The 22,140-nt window shown below is 47.6% G+C and overlaps 1 protein-coding gene across 2 annotated transcripts in view; it reads right to left on the bottom strand.

The window, feature by feature from the left end:
- GLDN (gliomedin) overlaps window positions 1-22,140 on the bottom strand; it is a 65,843-nt gene that overhangs the window by 16,414 nt on the left and 27,289 nt on the right. Inside the window, exons 2-4 of one of the 2 annotated variants that reach the window (XM_059372821.1) lie at window positions 11,691-11,742; window positions 4,167-4,184; window positions 3,700-3,807 (exon numbers count right to left, since the gene is read on the bottom strand). In XM_059372821.1, the coding sequence (XP_059228804.1) occupies window positions 3,700-3,807; window positions 4,167-4,184; window positions 11,691-11,742 (178 nt within the window). The remainder of the gene's footprint in view (window positions 1-3,699; window positions 3,808-4,166; window positions 4,185-11,690; window positions 11,743-22,140) is intronic. The other variant, XM_059372822.1, reaches the window with a different exon arrangement.

The following is a 22,140-nucleotide window of genomic DNA, read 5'->3' as shown; positions in this document are numbered from 1 at the left end:
ACTCTCAGCTGGAACCACAACACTTCCTTCTCCACAGTCATGACCTTGGCCCAGCAGGTCACATCCTGTATGAGACCCTGCGGTGCCTTCCTGGGAGCTGACCAGGAGACCCAGACTACTAATCAGAAGGTTCTGGAAGGTCTTCCTGAACATCTCCCTTCCCCCAGCCATACCTGTCGGGCCCTGTGGGTTCCATGCACTCCCCCTGGCCCACCCTCCTCCTGCGCACATCTTTCAAGTCTGACCACACACTTGACCTTCCCGACACCCCCTCTCTTTACCATATCTCTTAAAACCCTGTTCTCTCCTTCAAACAGGTATCTCGCATTGTGATTTGACTATCGACTCCTAATTCCTGCCTTCCCACCAAAGATGGAAAGTTCCAGAATAGGGGCTGCATCTGTTTATTTCCCTACTAGGGCTGGGAACCTGCTCAATAAATATTTGCTGACAGATGGTCCCACCCTCTCCTGGTATTCTACTTGCTGCTCAGTCCCGTTCTTGGCCTTCTTGCTGGCTCACCCCCCTCCTAGTTGGTCATTAGACGTTGTTGCTTCTCAAGGCTCAACCCTCCTCTCCTGTTAGCTCCCTCTGAAAGTGACAGTGCCCATGCCCACATGCCCACCGCCTCAGGTGGCCCCCTCATGCATACTTCTGGCCCCAGGGTCTCCTCTGACTGTAGACCTGCCTGCATCTCCAACGTCCCCCAACATCTCCTCCTGGACATTTCAAGGCACCTCAAACTCAGCACATCCCATGCTCAGCCAAGCTTGTTTCCCTGAACCTGAGCTGATACAGGGCTCCCCTACTTGGGACACAGCAGTCATCAGGGGCAAAGATCTGAGTCAGTCTTGGGCACCCCCTCCTTATATCCACCCACCACCAGGTACTGCTGATTTCTCCCCAGAATATCACTCAACTCCATCGGTCTCTCCATTCCCCAGCCTGCCATCCCTTTGACCTGCATCTGAGTAAGTTCAGAATGTCTCCCTTCTTCCGTCCTTGCTCCCTGTGTGTGCCCTCCAGGCAGCATCCCCAGTGTCATTTTAGAAAAGCAGACCTGACCTTGTCACTTTCTCCTACTTGCAACCCCTCAGGGGCTTCTCAGTGCTCTCTGAACAAAGCCCAGACCCTCTGACCAGCTCCGGTCTCCCATCCCTGCAAGAACACTGAGTGTCAGGTAGGATGTGAACCCATCATGGGACGAGGGAAGGAAGCAGAGGAAGGAAAGAACAGATTCAGGCCTTTGACAGGGTGACCAGACCCACGTGCTGGAGTTCAGGGTCTAGGTCAGAGCCGCAGCTGGCCGATGGCGGAGCTGTGCTTTAACAACCTCTCCATAGAGCGGGGCTCGTCAGGCAGTCTCTGTGTTTGTACATGGAGGATGGTGTTCAGCTCCCTTTCCCCTGGCCTGGGGCAAGGACAACTGCCTGGGCCCTTTGTGACTCAGGTTCTCTACTCAACCTTAGCCAAGGCTTCTCCTTCTAATGCTGCTGACTCCCGGAGGCCTCCGGTGCTGGAAGCCCGCTGCAAAGGAGCATTTGCGTCTTTGCTGGAGGTCCCATGGGATTTGGTCCCCTGCCCTGATGAGTGGACCTGGGCCCCCTCTTACTGCCCCAACGCTGCCTCCCTCCCTTTCCTGGTGAGGCAAGGCAGTTCTCCAGTTTCCTCCGAGTACCAACCACAGTTCTTACGATACCAGGGCCAAGCTGACTTGGCCACTATCTCTCTGGCCTCATCTTCACCAGGTTCGCGTTTTGCATCCCCTCTGTCCAGCTGCCCTGGCTGCCCTGCTGCTCCTCAGACCCTGTGGGGACACCGCCCTCACACACTGTGCTGGAAACCCCCTATCCCCCTATAGCCTGTGGCTCCCTCTCTCCCCATCTCCAGGTGTTGGCTCAAAGGCCCAAGGGGGCCTTACCTGGCCTCCCAATCCACGGTCAGCCCACCCCCCACTCCCGCTGCATACACACACTTGTCCTTCCCTCTCTTGACACTGCTTCCCCTGTCGCACTTAGCACCGCGGAACAGCTCATCCTTTCCTACGTATGTAGCTTGTTTATGGTCCATCTGCCCAGAACGGAATGGGGGTTTCACAAAGGTAGGGATTTTGTCAGCTTTTTCACTTCTGGATCTGCAACATCTAGAACAGCACCCACCATTATAGAGATGAATGAGCTTGATCTGTCTGGGCTTCACTGGGTCGTGGGTGGCAAGCAAACACCCCTCTTCAAAGCCAAGGGTCTGTAAGCTTTTTGAAAGTCACCCCATTCCTGTCTGCTCCACACCCAGTGAACCGTGGAGGTTTCCTTCCCCCCGAGTTGGCCCTCAAAATACTCATTGCTGGATCCTCAGGACTGGATTACCTTTCTGGGGCCTTTCTGGAATAAACCAAACGTCTACACACTGATGGCTATCATTATTCACCGCCGATGCTCATTTATAATTACAATTATTATCCACCATGTAAGGGTCCATTACTGGTTTGTAATTAACGCTGGAATGGCCGGTCTTCTGGGGACTGAGCTGACTGGGACCATGTGGGCCCATTCTCAGAGGCAGCCCCCGGGAACAGGAGCGCGTAGGCTTGACCGAACGGCAGAGCCATTTAACAATTTTCTCCCTTTATACTGGTTCTCAGTTAAAGTGCTTAGAAGAGCAGAGGTGCTGGAAGAGGGTACCGTGTCATCTGGAAGAGTGGTCTAGTAGTTATTCTAGCCCCGGGCCTGCCTAGGTGAGTTGGCATGGCAGAGCTAAGAGGCTGAAAATAAACAAGAGGGTTTGGTAGAGTCGGTCCTGACTGCTGTGGCTCAGGGCCAGGCCTGCCCCGATAGCCTCCTGGGGCGTCCCTACCCCATGGTGGGGCCCCCACCATGTCATGGGCCAGCTCGCATCGGGGCATCTTCCTGGCCTTGTCCACAGACGGCCCAGCATTGGAGCTCGGAGCTCCTCAGAATGTGCCTATCCCGGCCCACAGCAGCCTGCTGGGCCTCGCACCAGCCCCTGCTTCTCACGGCTCCCTGGACATGTCTGACACCGATGTTTCCAGGGCTTAAGCTCAGGTTGCGGCCATGCTGCCCCTCGGTGAAGAGCAGTAGAACCCCTCTGGGGATGTCAGCCACACCGGTGTCATCATCGGATGATGCCAGGATAGGAGACTCTGGCTGCCGGGACCACGTGATCCAAGTACCAGCCCGAGGGGGGCTACTCAAACAGTTCTAGCTACTCCTCTAGCTGAGAACACCTGCGGCCGGCATCAATCAGCTGACGCTCCGTCAGACACCAGGATTTGCTGGGCAGGAGGAGGCAGCGAGAGGGCGGGGCAGGACCTGAGCCTCAGAAGAACTTGGGTGTCAGCACACACAGAGGCTGTCCCCGAGCCCCTGCAGCATTCCTCCCCAGGGCTGCCTGCTCCGGCCCCTTCCATCCCTCCGTCTGCCTCGTCTGCCTCGGAGTGAGCAGAAGAGCGGAATCAGTTCCCAGGGAGGCCGCTCTCCAGATAGATGTAAACCTTTGCAGGCCTGCACTCAAAATCACGCCTGTGGCAACTCAGCCCACAACGGCTTCCTGACGAGAGTTAAACCAGTCCCACAGGCAAAAAGGTAACACCATCTCCCCACTATGTTCCTCTTGGGCCCGTCCAAAAAGCGGTAATTGAGACAAGCAATAGGGGATTAACTAGAAAAGTTGCCAAAATACCCAGTTTTCCTCGTTTTCCAGTTGCTCCTTTTTCTCCTTTTGGGCCCTGGGGACCAGGCTGTCCGTCTGATCCGTTGTGTCCCGGAAGCCCACCGACTCCTGGAGGTCCTGCGTCGAAACACAGGAAACAAGACCATCTTAAAAAAATCGTCACTGAGCTCAATATGATCAGCTTTAGCCAGTGAAACTGGATGGGCATCAGTGCCTTTCCCAGATCTTCTCCTCCCACTTCCCCTCCTTTGCCACCTTCCCTTCCCCCCACTCCCCCTTACAGTGACAGGGAAGGAATAGTAATGGCAGCTTCTTGAGTGGGAGGGGACAGACGAGCTCGTGATTTGGGTAGAGACAAGGAGGGGGACACACTCCTGTTCTTCCCCCTTTCCCGCCTCCATCCCTTCTGAGCCATCCGGGGAACGAGCCCCCCCCCCCCCATTCCCCAGGAAGTGGGAAAATCCATGGGCCCTTACCTGGTGGGCCAGGGGGTCCTACAACAAAAAAACAAATTTAGATGATAAAGCATGGCTGGTAGAAAGTGAAGCCAGCACCACAAACCCCAAATCAAAGGGCACCATCCCCTCCTAATAATTATTAACCATCTACTGGCCCTAAGCAACTACTCCACGCCTTTTATTAAGAACTCAGCATATTCACTCAAAAGATCCTTGAAAGCAATTCAACAATTTGCCAGTCGAACCAACTTTTGCTTAGGTTTCAATGGACTAAGAATAATTTCTGAGTGGGCTTCACCATAGATTCGTATGTCAGTCATCTCTCAAGCAGTCAGCTTCATTAAATGAGGCTTGGTAAGAACGCAGGAGGGCGCTAGTGCAGCCCGGGCCCAGGTAAGCATCGGGAAATGGTGGTGCTGTCATTGCAGGGCTGAGATCCGGCTGTCGTGAGAAAGCAGTCCCAAGAGCTCTCATCCAGCCACCTAGGGCAACTGAGAGCAGAACTGGTTCTCAGGTCTCTATTCTGTTGCACGAAATAGCCTGGGAACAATTGAGGGCCCAGATCAGGTAACAAACATCTTGCTTGGTGTGTAATTACCTGAGGATCTAAGGGGTTCAGATGAACCATTTACACATAATCCAACAAAACAATTTTGCTTCCACAAATAAGAGAGTCTCATTGTCAACGATTTTATTTAAGCACTCGGACAAGCCAATGGGCTTATAACATGAGCGGCTGAGGTCCTTCTGTTTTTCCAGAACATATATGATGATTACCCATATTGGAGTAGAAAAGTCGTTCTACAAATCCAAGCCTATGACTTTTCATAAAACCATTTACTAAGCCATTTGCTAAGCACTTCCTGTGTCTAGCACTGAAGTCTACTAGGCAGCAGAAATCTTGGTCCCTGTGTCTCTGGTGTTTACAATCTAGCTGGAAACCACAGTGAAACACGAGGGAGGGAGTTACAGAAAAGCAGTCCCTCCAAGGACTATTGTGGCAGTGTGGCTGGCACATGGCAGTCTGAGAAGGTTTCCAGAGTGTGTGAGGTTTGAGCTATGGTGCTGAAGAAACAATGAGCCTGACACGGCCACGGGGGTGAGGGCTGTGCAGCTCAGGTCGGGGACCAGCAGGAACAAAGACACGGGGGTGGAACGTTGCATGATTCAGAGAGAGTGAAAGGGGGAAGACTGGCCAACCTGGTGTGTGTAGAGATGAGGCTGAGTCAGTACTTGGCCGGGTGGGTGTGGGGCATTGGAACACCAAAAGGAGAGGTGTAGGTGGTGTCTGCAAGGCAGTGGGGAGCTACAGTAGGTCTTGATTGGGGGAGGATACCATGAAATCTGTGTGTTTTTGAAATCCTCTCTGTAGATGGAAGTTGTATACAACTGGGGAAAAAGAAGAGAGAGAGAAAGAGAGGTGGGGCGGGGAGGAAACATCCAGAAGACCTTTGTGGTTAAAATGAGGGGCAAGGTTGTGGACAAACTGGTTGGTAACTGTAGAGTTGTAGAGAAAGCTAGAAATTCAAGAGGTATTTCAGCAGAAGGAATGAGCAGGGCTCTATGTCTGACTGGGTAGGGACAAGAGAGGAGGACTCTCAGATGATGGGGAACTGAGGATATGGATGGAAAGAGAATGATGACTCTTGGAAGATGTATTCTTGGATGTATTCTTTCTATACATGCAGTCCCATTTTGGGCAAAAATGATTTGGTGAAAATGGGACCACATTTTCTAGGGCCACTATAGCCTGTGGCGACATGATTTTTACCCTCAGATGGCACATGCTTGTACACACGTAAGGAGGTGATGGGAAGAGCTGACGGATGGCAGAAGAAATGAGTCATCATTCCCGACTACAGATGGAACCAAATTCAGATGTGTAGATTGGATAAAAGGTCACCAAGCAGGAATCAGTTGTCTATATAGGTTTCAAGAGTTCTCAAGATAGTCCAATAACCATTTCTATGCAGCAGGAGTACTGGAGAGAAGTCCTGGCTAGAGCTGTATATTTAGGACAGTTTGGTCATGGCCAAGAATGTTGCTATGGAGAAATGTTTAGATTAGGATTTCCTGACATTGACCTGAGGATCATTGACACCTATGGTTATAGTTCTCAGTCATCTGAGTCCATAGAATCATCTAGAATGCTTGTTAAAATGCAGCTACCTAGACCCCAGCTGGAGAATCTAATTCAGTTTACATTTAGAGTGGGGCCCAGGAAAGTGCTTTTTCACCAGGCACCACAGGTGACTGGGAAGCAGGTGGTCATGGGGAACCCCGACCAGATGCGAAACGTCTCTGGAAAAAGAACCAGTCACTGTCAACAGAGTCCTAAAGGGGTCCCTGACTCTAGAAAGCCTGAGAGCTCTTAGTCTGAGAGCAAGAGTAAAATGTTGAGCCAAATTGTGGGATGGAGAGTGGGGGCGACATATACCACATCTGGAGGGAGATGGGTGATAGAAGAGGCATCAGGAAAGAGAGACTGAACCGAAGGTACAGGAGGGAATCCAGGAGGTCCTGAGCCCTGAACCTAATGGAGAAGAGAATTTCAGAAGAGAAAGGAGACAAACACTTCCAAAGAGCCCAGAAGCAGAGGGCTATAGTGATGGTGAACCTGTATCCTGACGCCCACTCGGGATGCCTACAGAGCTGCCCAAAGGCTGCTTACACCTGGAAGAAGCCCCAAATATGTGTCATTATACTAATGTCAAATGTCAAATAGTATGTGCCAACTGGGTCTTGAGAAAACTGTTTATCAGGATGTTTTCTCAACTCTTGACTCTTCTCTTCTTGAATAACAGAAACCCTGGGGATACACGTGGACAGCCAAGTTCATAGTTCATGTTAGCACTGTATGCGGGGCTGGAGCGATGGGACAGTGGAGAATGTCTCTGGGACTTGGAGACTTGGTTCACATGTGATCCTGCCTCCCACTGTCTCCCTGTTTCCCACTGCCTCCTGGCTTCTGCAGGACAAGTTTTCTGCTGCCTCCCGAGATTCTGATGCATCTGCCCCATTCCCCACCCGGTTAGAGACTGCTGCCACCTTCCACACGGGTGGGGGCCTGAGCCCGACATGTGTCCTACACGCCTTCGTCACAGAGTGGGGTCTCCTGTGCTTGTGAGGGCCTGTACCCATTCTGTGAGCATCCCTCCCCTTGAGGAGTATGGCACTAAATAGCAAATAAAAAGCCTCACCATAGCAGGTAGAGAGTAAAACCATTAAAGAAAGGAGGAAGCCCTTTTCCTGCTTTTTGAAGAAGGGGCCCTGAATTTTCATTGCCGCAGCAGGCTCTGACTGCCCCAACCCACATTCCTAACCAGAATCGGTGAGAAGTGGGCGGATGCTGGAGGGGCTGAGCCGCTTAGAGTTTTTTTCTCCTTGAAATCTAAGACTGACCCACAGTGGCCCCAGTTATGTAAATCGGAGGTCTGTGGATTGTCACGCAAGGCAAAACAATGCCCCTCTGCTGAGAGAGATCAGAGAGGAGTGGTGGTGACTGGCATTGACATGACGGAACCACAAGATGGCAATACTGGGATCCCAGAGTCCCCAGAACCAATTTGGAGTGTCCGGACTTCATGGAGAAAAAAAAGACTTTGCTTGGTTATGCCACTGAGATTTTATGGTTTAATCACTACCAGAGCCTGTCCTAACCTACCTTGACAAATACATCCCTCTGTCCTTACAATAACTGGCAACATCTTGACTCCCCCCACCCCACTGCCTCGGATAAGCTCTGCTGCTAGAAGGATTTCAATGTAGACAGGAAACACGGGCACGACAGTTATGAGGAAGGAATGACCACATTTCCCGAAGTCTCACCAATAGTGGAACACAAAGAAGCCCCCAAATAAAAATCCAAATAGAAACATGTCAGAAAGGGAGGTCCGGTTCAGCCGCTAAGCCTGATAAAGCCAGGCCTGGCGCCTGTGGGGCCTATGGCCCTGATTCTCTTCTTCTTCTGTTCCCAGCAGGGACTCCCCAGGGCTTGGGATTCAGCCAGCCAAGGCTTCAGGGCCAGACTGGAGCTCTAGCCAAAGGGAGTGTGGCTCCCCTTTCCCCTGGGAGCCAGGAGTACTTGGCTGTCCTTCAGGGAAGGCCTGAGAGGGCCCTAGTTCTCGCATGTGGAACTGGAACTTACCAACTAGAACAATAGGCTAGTGGCTCAGTGAGGCCAGCTGAGCGAGAGCATGAGCAAACTCCAGCTGTTTCTGAGAACAGCCTGTCAGTTTACCAGTGTTGTGCTGGCCACAGCTCGGAGGCCTCAGGACCCAGCCTGTGTGCGACGGTACACTCTTTGCGGCTGCCCCTGCCACCAACCGTGGGGCCAGTCCCAGGCCACCTAACTTGGAAAGGCGTCTTTCCTCCTATGTCCCTGCTAAACTGTGGCTTTGGTCCAATCCCATCTGTTTGGTGCATTTCAACTTTGGACCATGGCACGGCAACATTCAAGATTTAGAGTAGGGATGGCCAATAGGTTTTATTTCAAGTGCCAGTTCTCATCCGTCAGTACAGATTTCTGGAAGGCCAGAAAAGAATGACATGAGGCCATGCTTCGTGGCAGCTGGGATCCCTTCTCCATGTCTGCCGGGGTACAGGGTAAGGATCCATAAGGAGTGCCATCATGGGGTTGGAGCCCCTTGGCCATAAGGAGAATAGGCAATGTGGATTTAAAGCGCCCCTGCCCAGATAAGCAGGTCAGTAATGTCATAGTTGTGAGACTTTCCAAAAAAGCCTATGCTCTGAGTCCACTGGAAGTGAAGAACCCAGAACCTGCCTTCTTCAAGACACTTGCTATTCCAGAAAATATGTTTCTGGGGTCCCAGGAAATCTGGGCTTTGGGATGGGATGCATCCAGAAAAGCATGCCGTTTGTACTCAAAAGCACAAAATGTGCATTAGCAAAACCCTTACCTGCTCTAGCTCCTGAACTGCCCTCACTATTTGCCTGACGGTTACCGGCTGCATACATCCGTCTTTGTCCCCAGACCATGGACAGCTACCTCCAGAAAAGGGAACTGGGATGGGGTTTCGCGGTCCCAGCTAGACTAGCCTCAAGTCACAGTGCCTGCTTTTTCAAAGCTGAGTCCCATGTAAAGCTGGATCTTGTTCTCGGGCTTCAGGCCCCAAGCCCGGGGCCCACTCTGGCAGCCACTCCTGCCAGGATCTTCTTGGAGCTCTGGACCAAGACTCTCTGCTCTTGCCCCTGTAGCTGCCAATGCAGTCCTGGATTCTGTCACCTTTCTGCCCCCTGTCCAGACAGCGTGATCTGTCCTGAGATACAACCTCGCTTGGCAACTTGTAAGTTTCACGCCCAAGTTTTAATTGAAGAGCCTTTTGTGTGAAAAGGGGGCTCAGTTTCAAGCTGGCATGAAATGAGAAGGTGCTGGCTTTTGAAAAGATTTTGAGGTACCAAAGAATAGCTTCCTCAACCCATTTCCAGCACAGATGCAATCCCCACCCCCCACCCCTAATCTTCCCTAAGTGGTCTCGACAGCTCCACCAGCATTCACTGAACAGCGAGGCTCTCCTTCTAGCACTTCTATAATAAATATCAAAAAGGAGGAGGCTTTTCCTGTGCCTCTCAACAGGATTTTTGTGCCTGTAATTCCATCCATCTGAGCGTTTTTCTAGTGCTCATTACTGTCACATGAGGAACTCTGAAAAGGACTTTCGAAGATGAAAGAAAGGTGCGTAAGACACAAGAGTTTCAGAATGAAGGACCAAGCTGTTCCGAAGAGATTTAATTTTCTCTGAGGGTCAAAATGTGTCTTGAGTAATTCAATTAGCATTTCCCAAGAAGCCACAGGATTATAGCTTTTCTCACTAAAACTAAACTAAGCAAACAAGAGGCAAACTTGGACCCAGGGTTCTTCAGGGAAATGTCTTTCTCACCAGCCCACTGCCCCCAATTTAATCACTTCCATAAACCATCGGTTTAGTCGTTCACCAAACTTGCACTGAGCTCCCAGTGCAGGGCAGGTCATGGGCGGTCGTGGGGAGAACGCTGGCACACAGGACGGGGTTTCTCACGGCTGGACGCAGCCTGCAGGGTTTCTCAACCTCCGCCAGTGTGCCCTGTCAGTGGGACACCCCCAGAGCCTGAGGGCAGACACGGAGAAGGATCAACAGAAGCTTCATCAGGCTTCAAAGTCTTCTGGTTATGTGTTAAAGTTCACGAGAGCTGTGCTTTTACTCCATAGTAGAATTTTTTTTTTTTAAAGATTTTATTTATTTATTTGACAGAGATCACAAGTAGGCAGAGAGGCAGGCAGAGAGAGGAGGGGAAGCGGGCTCCCCTCTGAGCAGAGAGCCCGACGTGGGGCTCGTTCCCAGGACCCTGGGATCATGACCTGAGCCAAAAGCAGAGGCTTTAACCCACTGAGCCACCCAGGCGCCCCTCCATAGTAGAGTTTTAATGCAAAAATCACTTCCTCAGAATGGGGGAGAGGATGGAAATAGGCTGTGTCTGATATCAGGCTCCGTAGGTCCATCCTTGGGCCTGGCCAGAGCCTTACTTGGTCTAGGGTAAACTGAATTAGGTGACCTGTCTGGGGTCTGTGTTCTTCCTTGCCACAAGCTTCTGAAGGCAGGAGGCAAGCACTTCATCTCAAGCAGGAATCAAGCACCCAGCTCCCCTCAGGCAGGAATCAGGTACTTTAGGCAGAAGACAGGAGGCAGGCACCCCCCACCACCTCAGGCAGGAGGCAGGACACCTTAGGTTCAGGTGTACATTGTCTATCAACAACACATCCTCCCCTCCCCCCGCCCAACCCACTAACCGTGCTGTGTCCCTTGGCTTGGTGTGCCTCCTTGTTGATTCCCTCCCTCCTGTTTATTTGTCCTTGATTTCCTGAGTGGAGGGGAGCTGTGACATAACCCCCCATCTCACCTAGCAAACAGTAGACACCACACACAGAGCACTCTTCATAATGTTTTCTTGACTAATTAGCAGTTTGCTTCTAGAACTTCCTGTTCATGCCATATGTATAAGGAAACAATTACTTCTGATAAGCAAATACCCCTTTTTTCTCTCTTTTAAAATGTCATGTGAATAAGGAAAACATCTATGGCCCCATTTCAAGGTACCACACGTTTCTAATTATCCAAGACCTAGTTATTTTTCATGGCTATATTTCTATGGTAATACCAGAAATATTATTTTTCATAATTATATTTCAATTGATACTGAGCTCATTAAAAACATCTGGTAAGGGGCGTCTGGGTGGCTCAGTGTGTTGAGCCTCTGCCTTTGGCTTGGGTCATGATCTCAGGGTCCTGGGATCGAGTCCCACATCAGGCTCTGTGCTCAGCAGGGAGCCTCCCCCCACCTCTGCCTGCCTCTCTGGCTACTTGTGATCTCTCTCTCTTTGTCAAATAAATAAATAAAATCTTTAAAAAAAAAATCTGGTAAAAGTAAACCAATATGTGTTTTTATAACTCTTAGTGTTCCTAGGTGTTCATTCTGCCCTGGTCCTTTGGTGAGCCCACGTGTGTGCAGTGTGAACCCCTCTCGCTCAGTGCCAGGCCAGCCTACCTGTGAGGCATATGCCCTTGGTGCTGTTGCAGAGGTCCACCATCACTCGGATCTGCAGGGAGAGAGAGTGGTTAATAGCACCACAGAATACAGTAGGCCCCGAACTTGACCTTCACCCGGACGAAAGCAGTTACAAGGATTCACAAAGTAACCTCAGCAGAACATGCCTAAGTCTGAAGAAAAGTTAACCTCAACTGAAAAAAGAAACTCTTAAAAGACCTAGTGATATATGATAATAGAAGCTCATCTACTAATATCATTCATCAAATCTCCTTGATTTCTCTCTAGCTCTGAGAAGAGAGATGGTAAAGGAATTGCTAAATCCAATTTTCAAGGCTGTCATGAGTCAGCCCTCCAGCATCTGAAGGACTCAATCTGCGTGGGGGTTGAGTAAAGAGGGAAGGGTTTGCGACTGGGAGTTAGCACCCACTAGCTGGGCGAGCACAGGCAAGGTACTGTTAACCTCCAGGCGCTTTGGTTTCCTTTGAAAAGTGTAAATACTATAAGCACCTGTCTTGAGTTCTGTCCCCGGTACACAAATTCTGCCCCAGATGGTAGTCATTCTCATGCCTTGTGGGTACAGCCTACTAAACACTGGATGGCCGTCTGTGGTAGGCGGACCCTGCAGCATGGTCTGAGCCCGGGGTCTGGTCTCCCCACACTCATTCTGCAGCCCGTCCCCCTCTCCACTCTCCATGCTGCTCCCAGGGAACTTCACAAAAACCAAACCTGAGCAGGTGAGCCCTGATTCACACACTGTTGTGATTCCTTGCTGCTCTAAAGACACAGAACAAAATTCCTCCTTCTCTGGACTCATCTCACCACTCCCCTTTTTCTTTCTATCTTCCAGCTGTGCTTTGCCTCAGTTTGCTCATCTCAAAATGAAGATAGGAATAGTGCTTACATCTGAGGATTGTTGTGAAGAGTAAGTGAAATCATTTTATGTGAAGTTCTTAGAACAATCTGGAAAGCACACACAACAGTTATCTTCCACCCAGTGGAGGTAATAGAGAGTGTGGACAGAAGCATGGATTCTGAGGTCAACCTGCCTATGTTCAAATCGTGGCTTTGCCACTCACAAGCAGTGTGATCGGATGGCAGTTACGTGACCTCTCTGTGCTTCCGTGTTTTTATCGGTAAATGAAGCTAACAGCACCTACCTTATACCATGGTTGTGTGTATTAAATGAGCAAGTACATGTAACGCACTCAGAACAAGAACTAGCACATAGTAAGCACATGCTATTTATGCTATTGTGTTAGATCGTTCCTTAAATATGCCAGGAATGACTGAATTAATTCATAAATTTACCACCCAATGGTTCAATGGTTTTCAACTTATAGATTCAGTAATTTTTAGACCCCAATAATGTGACATTTCAAAACTATGCGGAGAACTTATTAAGAAATGGATTTGAGGGGCGCCTGGGTGGCTCAGTGGGTTATAGCCTCTGCCTTTGGCCCAGGTCATGATCCCAGGATCCTGGGATCGAGCCCCACATCGGGTTCTCTGCTCAGCAGGGACCCTGCTTCCCCCTCTCTCTCTACCTGCCTCTCTGCCTACTTGTGATCTGTCAAATAAATAAAATAAAAAATAAATTAAAAAAAAAAGAAGTGGATTTGAGATAGCAGGTTAGACATCGGGGGAAAAACAAAATGTTGAATCCTTACTTCGCTCCTTACACTAAATAAGTCCATTAAGCAATATTGATAAAAGAGTTAAAGATGAAAAATAAACTTAGATAAAACACTGGAAGAAAACCTGGGGGAAAAATTCATACTGGCATTAGAGTAGGAAAGACTTTTCCAAGAAAGAAACAACCCCCATACTATATAGGAAGAATGTATAAATTTGACTAATAATTTAAAATTTTTGCAAAAGGTGAAATCCTACAAGCCAGTAACAAATGAGAACCGTAGACCTTGAAAAATAACTGTGAAAGGCTAGTATCTAAAGAGCTCTTACAAACCAATAAGGAACAAGAAACCAGAAGAAAAATGGACAATGGGCCCAAACAGGAATTTCAGAGAAAAGCAAAAGGATGCATCATTTTCACTTACAGTTAAAGAAATACATTCAAATGATGAAATGTTATTTCCCACCTCTTCGATTTGTTAATAAAAAGACTAACAGACTATCATGGGAGCAGCTGGAAAGCCACTCTCTCATCCTGCTGATCAAGTGAAGGCATACTATCTCGCTGGAGGGCATTTTGGCAATAACTACTAAACGTAAGTGGGTCTACCTTCTGATCCATCAATTGCACTTTGGGATTTAGTCTTCAGATATATTCAAATACACGTGAAGAGAGAGAAGTACAAAGACAGTCATTGCAGAAATGTGGACAGGAGCAAAAACAAACTCCATATTTATCAGAGGGTCTTATGGAATGAAGGGCAGCATATCCGTAGCATGGGATTCAGTGAAAAAGAATACATTTACATCTGTAAGAATGACACTGAAATATCGCCAAGATAAATGAAAAAAAAAAAAAAGGCAAAGTACTGAGCAGCATGTGTAATGGCCTCTCATTTACGAAAAAAAAAAAAGAAAAAAGTACTGTGCACACAAATATTTCTATATGCTTCTCTCTTGTTGCTTTCAAGATTCTGTTTTTTGTTTTTTTAGATTTTATTTATTTATTTGACAGAGAGATCACAGTAGACAGAGAGGCAGGCAGAGAGAGAGAGAGAGAGAGAGGAGGAAGCAGGCTCCCTGCTGAGCAGAGAGCCCGATGCAGGACTCGATCCCAGGACCCTGAGATCATGACCTGAGCCGAAGACAGCGGCTTAACCCACTGAGCCACCCAGGCACCCCAAGATTCTCTGTTTTTGACTTTCCAGAGTATTTATGGAAAGAAACCTAAAAAGCCTCGAGGGTGGGGCGGGGATGGAGGACCAGGGTGGGAGGAGGCCATAGGAAACACGATATGCCCTTTTGTTTCATTGGAAATTTTCACTGATCATTCTTTGAGTTAAACTCTATTTAAAAAGAGCAAGTTTTGATGGAAGGGGAAAGACTGTTTTGCCTTCCACCTAGGCTTAGTCTGTTTGCTAGGAGATCCAGCGGAAAACGCATACCGTGTCTACTTTGTCGAATGTATCTATAGATATTTATTGACGGCTTTAGAAATGTACTGTGAAACATACATCTCACAAATAGAGCAAATGTGCACCATTTAAAGATGAATCGTAAAACAAACATGTATATCCCGCACCCACTTGCCACCCCCAGGAAAAAACTGGAGGTGCCTCTTCCTGTAACATGCCAGCCCCATCAACTCTGAGACCAAGTGTATTGTGTGGTGTTCCTCTCTCTTTCATACAAGTAAGAACACAGAGGCATAGAGAGGTGACATCGTGTACTCAAGGTCATATCACTTGCTGGGATCAGAGCTGGCTTCAACTCCTGATGCCAGGTCTACTGTGTTTTCGATTATTGCTCTGATGATTCCCTCAACAGAACCAGACAGAAGAAATTTCGACTCGCTATTTTTAGTCATTTTCATAAATGAATGTAATCAGCAGCACTATGGACAAGATTTTTTATCTTAAAAAATGTATAATTGCCCATTGAGAGAACCATTAAAGACTTCACAATGCTTCATTTGTTGCCTGGGGGATCACAGCAGAGGGAGTAGTTTGAAACAACAGAAGCATCAATAGGGAAAATTAGCCTTTCTCTTTCCTTCTCGTCACTGGACTGGGGTAGGCACAGCATCTATAAAAGATAATGAAGAAAGAATTTTCCTTTCCGACCTTTTGGCTCCATTTATATGCTAAATGTCCATTTAGCTATTTATCAGTAAATTGTGTTAATGTTCATGCAGAAATAGTCCTTGAACAGACTTGGGCTATATAAGACTGTAGTGGGGGAAATCGAGGGAATGAAAAGCTGTGGCCATAGAAAGTCAGAAGCTGTCTTTCTGATAGTGATTAAGAGCTTGGATCAGAATGAAAGAACTCAAAATGAGTTGTCACACAACCTAGGTTGTCAAATTATGGAATCACATTTGGCATAGAGAGCTTTCTAAATCTTAATTTAGGACTTAAGAATGGTGAAGCTGGAAGAGGCCTTCCAGCTCACTGTCCTGGGGGTGTCAGGCACAGTCGGTCCAAGATGTAGCCCTGCTCCCCCACAGAGTCTAGCTCCTGCCACTTTCCCCGTCACTCTGCTCCAGTTGTACTGACCGTTGTCTCTGGTCTTTGCTGCACCTGTAGGCAGTGCTTACATCTTTGGTGAGAACTCAGCTCAAATGTCACCACATCAGGAACACTTTCCCTGACTCCCCAGCTGAAAATACCCCTAGGGGCCCCTCACCATCACCTCACCCGGCTTGTTTTCTCTGTAACGCTCATCACTATCCAATATTATCTTACTAATGTCTGCGTCTATTTATTATCCACTCCTGCCTCCCAAAGAATGGAAGAATTTTGAGAGAATTTGCTGTTTTGTCTCTATCCCTTGTGTATAAAATAGTGCCTGCTTCCAGACCTAGAACTTTTCCACTGGGGAGATACATTTCAAGTAAAAAAGTAAGTCAGTGGTCTTGAAGGGAGATCTTACCTTGACAGAAGTTGACAATAAATTGCTAACCTGGGTTTATGACGTGAGAATTTGATGGCATTGGGAAGAGGATGGGTGAGATGCAGAAAAAGCTCCATAACAGTTGTGGGAAGGCCCACCCCAACCCATGGAGACTATTTGGAGGACACATTTTATGGAAACAAATGGCTGTCACCCTCAGAGCTATATAAAGAATGGTACCCCTGAGTGCTCAGGCTTAGTGCACCCTTGGTCAACATGTCAACGGGGTGGAATCACCTCCCCAGAAGAGACACCATGGCCAGTCGGGGTCATCTCTTGAGTGGGAAGATCAATACAGTAATGGAGAGGGACACTTTGTATGGGGACTTGTTCTTAGCAGTGACAACATGTGGGTCATGGGAGAAAAGACAGCCGAAATGGGAGGAAGGGTCTTGGGTTCCTCACCATGACTGTTCTTGGCTTTGCTTGAGAAAGAATTCAAGAACAATCCATTTAGAAGGATCAAAGATTTATCAAGTAGAGAAGTAAGAAAGGAGCTACTTCACAAAGTAGCAGCCTCTTCTCCCAGAGGGGGTAGAGCATCCCCCTTTGCTTCTATAAAACCCAAAGGTTTTATATATCTTTTTAAAATTTTATTTATTTATTTGACAGAGAGACATCAAGAGCAGGGACACAAGCAAGGGGAGTGGGAAAGGGAGAAACAGGCTCCCCAAGGAGCAAGGAACCCGATGATGCGATGCAGGGCTTGATCCCAAGACCCTGGGATCATGACCTGAGCTGAAGGCAGATGCTTAGTGACTGAGCCACCCAGGTGCCCCAATTTTATATGCTTTTAAAATTAGTTAACTGTATAGGGAGGGCCTTACTCTTTAACTTTGGGGGTTTATCATTTACATTGGGACCATAGTTTTTCCATTGTCCCAAGGTTGTACAATTACCAACAGGGAACAATTTTAAGAATGTCCAGCCTTGGTGGCTTTTACTGTCTGGTGATCATCCATGAATCAAATCTTACAACTTTTTTTAATAACCTGCTGATTTTTAAGTTAAGGGTCAGCCTAGACCAAAATGGCTTTACTTTGGTTAACCAAAGTAGGTAATTTCACAGTCCAAGGACAAAGGAAAAACTAAGTGCCCTTGGCTCAACAGCTTCTAGTTTTGCAAAAGTGTCAGAGGACAGGAGCATTTGGTAAGATCCCCTTTCCAGTGGGGCTTGAGGGCCATCTTTTTCAGAACATCCAGTCACCAGGCTCTAACTTGTGACCAAGTTAGCTTCTCTGAACTGGAACCTGGGAAAGGCTTCTTCAACCTGCTGATGCTAGGTTTGAGTATAAGACATTAGAGACCTACAGTAGCTGGCCATATCAGCATGAGATGACAAAGGATAAGCAGAAGGTTGTATAGTGATGAAATTTTAAGAGGTTTGCAAGGTTTTTGTTAAGACATATCATATGCTTTTGTTAAGGCATATATGTCCAGTGAAGAAGATACCTCAATCATGGGAGATCATGAAAGGTATACCCCAGGGAGGACACATACTTTTTAACAGTTCCTTTGCCATTGTGAGGGCATCAGCCTGGCAGCAGGGGAAGCTTTAGCTCATCTTGAAAACACGTATAGTAGCAAAAACATATGGCTAACCTACATGAAATGGCAGCTAAATGAGGTCCCAGATGCAGGTGCTCAAAAGGTCCAGCCGGAGGTCTGAGGGCTCTGGGAAAAACAGCCTTTTCAGGATTATGGACCTGCCAAGTCAGATGTAGCTGGTAGACTGTTTTTGCGACTTTATATAAGTCTCCCTACCAATATCTATTCATAATTTGAGTCATCTTCGATGTACTGTGGTGGGTGAAGGAATGAAAAAACAAAACAAAACAAAACAAAACAAAAAAATGGGGTTTTTCAGAGAGCTGAGAGGCACCAAGGGATCTGGGTTTCCCGAAGCCCTAAGTGTTCTCTTCATTTACAGCCATTGCTTACCCACCTTAATTTCTATGATTTAGGAACAGGTTGTTGCCATGTTACAAGGACACCAGGATGGCAAAAGTCTTACTAATATTTGTGGAGAAGATTGCTAAGACTCATGTTTGCCCTTAAAAACTTAAAGAGGTTGTGCTAGAGTTTGGGCACAAGAGTCCTTTTAATAGTTTATATTTTAAAGGTTTTTTTCGCCTAAACCCAGGGTTGTGACAACCAAAAATGGGAGATCATGAAAGATGATCAGATATTGCCCAATGTCGCAAGGGCTAGGAGCATGGGGGCAAAAGTCACCCTTGGTTGAGAACTGTGGTTCTAAATGTTAGTCACTCCAACCAGTAACACTGTGCCAGGTTGGTCCTCAATATGCTCTTGTTTTATCCTCAGGGTAAGAGATGGGTTTTATTGTTTCCAAGTTACAGAGAAAGATTATCTTCCCCAGAATGCTGACTGAGTGACCCAAGACTCCACAGCTAATTAGAGCTAAAGCATGGAATTCAATGGCATTGAGCTGAAGCAAACATTCCCAGTGCTGTGAAATATAACCAAAGTCAACCTCTTCTGATTTTAGGCAAATGTGGTGGCTGTGAATTCTTCTGTATGAGATTTGGTTTCCCTGAGCAGATTTCTAGACATGCCGTTCTGTTGCTTAAAAACCATCACTGGAGGGGCGCCTGGGTGGCTCAGTGGGTTAAGCCGCTGCCCTCGGCTCAGGTCATGATCTCAGGGTCCTGGGATCGAGTCCCGCATCGGGCTCTCTGCTCAGCAGGGAGCCTGATTCCCTCTCTCTCTCTCTCTCTCTGCCTGCCTCTCCATCTACTTGTGATTTCTCTCTGTCAAATAAATAAATAAAATCTTAAAAAAAAAAATCACTGGAGTTTTGCTATCTATCAGGTAAAGTTAGTTAAGGACCTGATATCAACCTACTAGCCGGGTCCAGTGAGAGCTGTTTTCCCTCTCTGGGTGTCTTGTGGTTCTCACTGACAGCTTAAATTCCCCCAGTCTTCTACAGGCCTTCAGGTTGACCTCTGACCTATGACTAGAAGAAAAGGTGGGTTGCATTCTTTTTGTAGCTGTCCTTCTTGGAATAAAATGTGTATTTGCTGTTAGGGTGCCTGGGTGGCTCAGTTGGTTAAGCATTTGATTCTTGATTTGGGCTTAGGTCATGATCTCAGGGTTGCTGAGATTGAGCTCTGTGTTGGGCTCTGTGCTGGGCATGGAGCCTCTTAAGAGTCTCTCTCCCTGTCTGCCCCTCCCTACCTCTCTCTTTCTTGAAAAAAAAAAAAAGGAAGAAAGAAAGAAAGAAAGGAAAAAATGTATCCCCAGAATATCAAAGTGGCTCCTATCTTTGGAAGCTAAATTGAAGACCTCCTAAAAACTTTTCTCTCTTAAAAGCTTGTGTCTTGAAAATTTCAAAGAGCACTGGATTTTAAATCAATTTTCTGGGATGAGATTAAGTATGTGTAACCGATAGAAAGAGAAGATTAATAGACTGCCAAGGTCTGGGGGGGGAGGCAAAGAAGGGGCAGTGCCTGCTCAAGGGGGACAGGGTTTCCTTTTTGGGGCGATGCAAAATTTCTGGAACTAGAGAGTGTTGATAGTTGTACAGCACTGCAAATGTAAATAGTACCACAAAACTGTACATTTTTTAAAAGATTTTTAAAAATTTATTTATTTGACAGATCACAAGCAGGCAGAGAGAGAAAGGAGGAAGCAGGCTCCCCACTGAGCAGAGAGCCCAATCCCGGGCTCTCTGCTCAGTGGGGACCCCGAGACCATGACCTGAGCCAAAGGCAGAGCCACCCAGGTGTCCCCAAACTGTATACTTTAAAAAGGGTTAAAAGGGTGAATTTTATGTTACATGAGTCTAACTGATGAGGGAGCAGAAGGCTAGCTGAGGACAAAGCAAAAGGCTGAAACCTTGCAATCTCCCCCTCACCCCCACTCCTGGGTGGGACAAATGTGACATTCTTTTTTTTTTTTTTTTTAAGGTTTTTTTTTATTTGACAGACAGAAATCACAAGTAGACAGAGAGGCAGGCAGAGAGAGAGGAGGAAGCAGGCTCCCCGCTGAGCAGAGAGCCCGATGCGGGACTCGATCCCAGGATGCTGGGATCATGACCTGAGCCAAAGGCAGCGGCTTAACCCACTGAGCCACCCAGGCGCCCCAAATGTGACATTCTTTAAGAAGGCCCCAACTATCTTAATGTCAATGGGTTGCTAAAAGGGAAAAACAACTTGACACCAGAGAGACCTCAGGTATCTTAGGTCCTCTTTAGAATATGAAAGTTCTATTGAAACCTCCTTTTCCCTTACCTTCCCCCAACCGAAAGGTACAGAACATGCCATCCCTCACAACACAGGGAAGCAGTTCTTCCTGCCCACAGGTCCTGTCCCCATGCTTTAATAAACCACCATTTTGCACCAAAAATGTCTCAAGAATTCTTTCTTGGTCATCGGCTCTGGACCTCACCCCACCAAACCTCACCTATGTTCTAGAACTTCATCATAGCCACAACAACAAATTATCTGTTTAGAAGATACTTTTGTGTCCTCCCTTTCCTGGAACAACTCAATATCCTGGGATCAATAAGGAAATACGTTGGGGGATAATCTTAGGTTAATATTTTCAACATTATTATGCATGTGAAATTCTCAGGTTTAAATATTTTCCTGTATTCTGCAGAATTATGACTAACACAGTTTTCTCTTGTATCTTGTTCTGATGGGAAGATATAAAAACGGACATTGCTAAAGTTGATTTTAGGGGCTTCACATGTAGTTACATTTAATTTATAGTGAAAGAAAAATATTGTCCCAATTTATAGGTGAGAAAACTGAGCACACTTCTGTACATTTAGAGCTCAGAATCTAGAGGGCCATTCAGACATTTAAACTACCATTTACTATGTAGGTGGACATTGGAGCAATAACAATGGGGTTACTTTTTTTTTTTTTTTTTTTAATAAACCAGTCCCACGTAACAAAGTCCAAGTACAAGGGTGGGTCAGGCCAGGAGGAGGTATTCAATCAGTGGGGGCGCATACTGTCTCCTAGCTACCAAGGAGCATGGACCCCTGCCCTTTGGGAGCCTTTTGGCACCAATGCTAACCAAGGTGTGATAGGCTAAATCAAATGTCTACTAGGGTAAATTGTAATTCAATTGGTCGCCTAGCATCACTGTGGGGTTTCCTGTGTGTGTTACAATTTCATTGGCCACCTGTGTGTGGCCAGGCCCAACCACTTGGCCTTTGCTCTATAAAAGTTAGTCTGGAAAGCAGGGAGGGGTCATTCTCTCTGTAGGGGCAGCCTCCACCGGTCTGGTGACGGTTGGTCTGATTCCTGATGCTTGGCGCGAAATAAAACTTTGCTTAACCTTCACTTTGTATCAGTTTTGCTCCTTTAATCACAGACCCATTATTGGGGAACACAATTTTGGGGGGGCCCAACATATGGGGGCTCATCTGGGATTAAATGACGAGAACTGAGCCAGCATCAGAATTTCTGGGTCTGAATCTGTCTGTCTGGTTGCGGAGCTCCAGGTAGGGCCCACCAGGGAGAAGCTGGATGCAGCCATGCTCCCCAGGGCTGGAGTGGATGCATGGACGCCCCATCACCCTCTGGTAGATCGTCTAGGGGTCCAAGTCCCCCCTAGGCGGTCATCTGGGTCTGTAGGGGGCCAGGTAACCCCCACCAGTGGGTAAGGGCCCCTGGGTCTGGTTCTGTTCTGTGGCTTGTCTCAGCGAGTGTCTCTAGGGGACCGAGAAATCCCCACTGGCAAGCATCTGTAGGGGGCCGGAAAAAAAACCCGCACCCATGGCCGGCTCTGGGTAAGGGCCGCTGGGTTTGCAGTTGTCTTTGTCTTGTCTCTTTGTAGTCTGTTGTGGTGTTTGTTGTGTTTGAAGGAATGGGGCAAGCAGAGAGTA

This window comes from Mustela nigripes, chromosome 13 (assembly GCF_022355385.1).
Source record: "Mustela nigripes isolate SB6536 chromosome 13, MUSNIG.SB6536, whole genome shotgun sequence".
Taxonomy (NCBI): Eukaryota; Metazoa; Chordata; class Mammalia; order Carnivora; family Mustelidae; genus Mustela; species Mustela nigripes.
The sequence above is the reverse complement of the archived record's forward strand: the minus strand, read 5'-3'. Positions and strand labels throughout refer to the sequence as shown.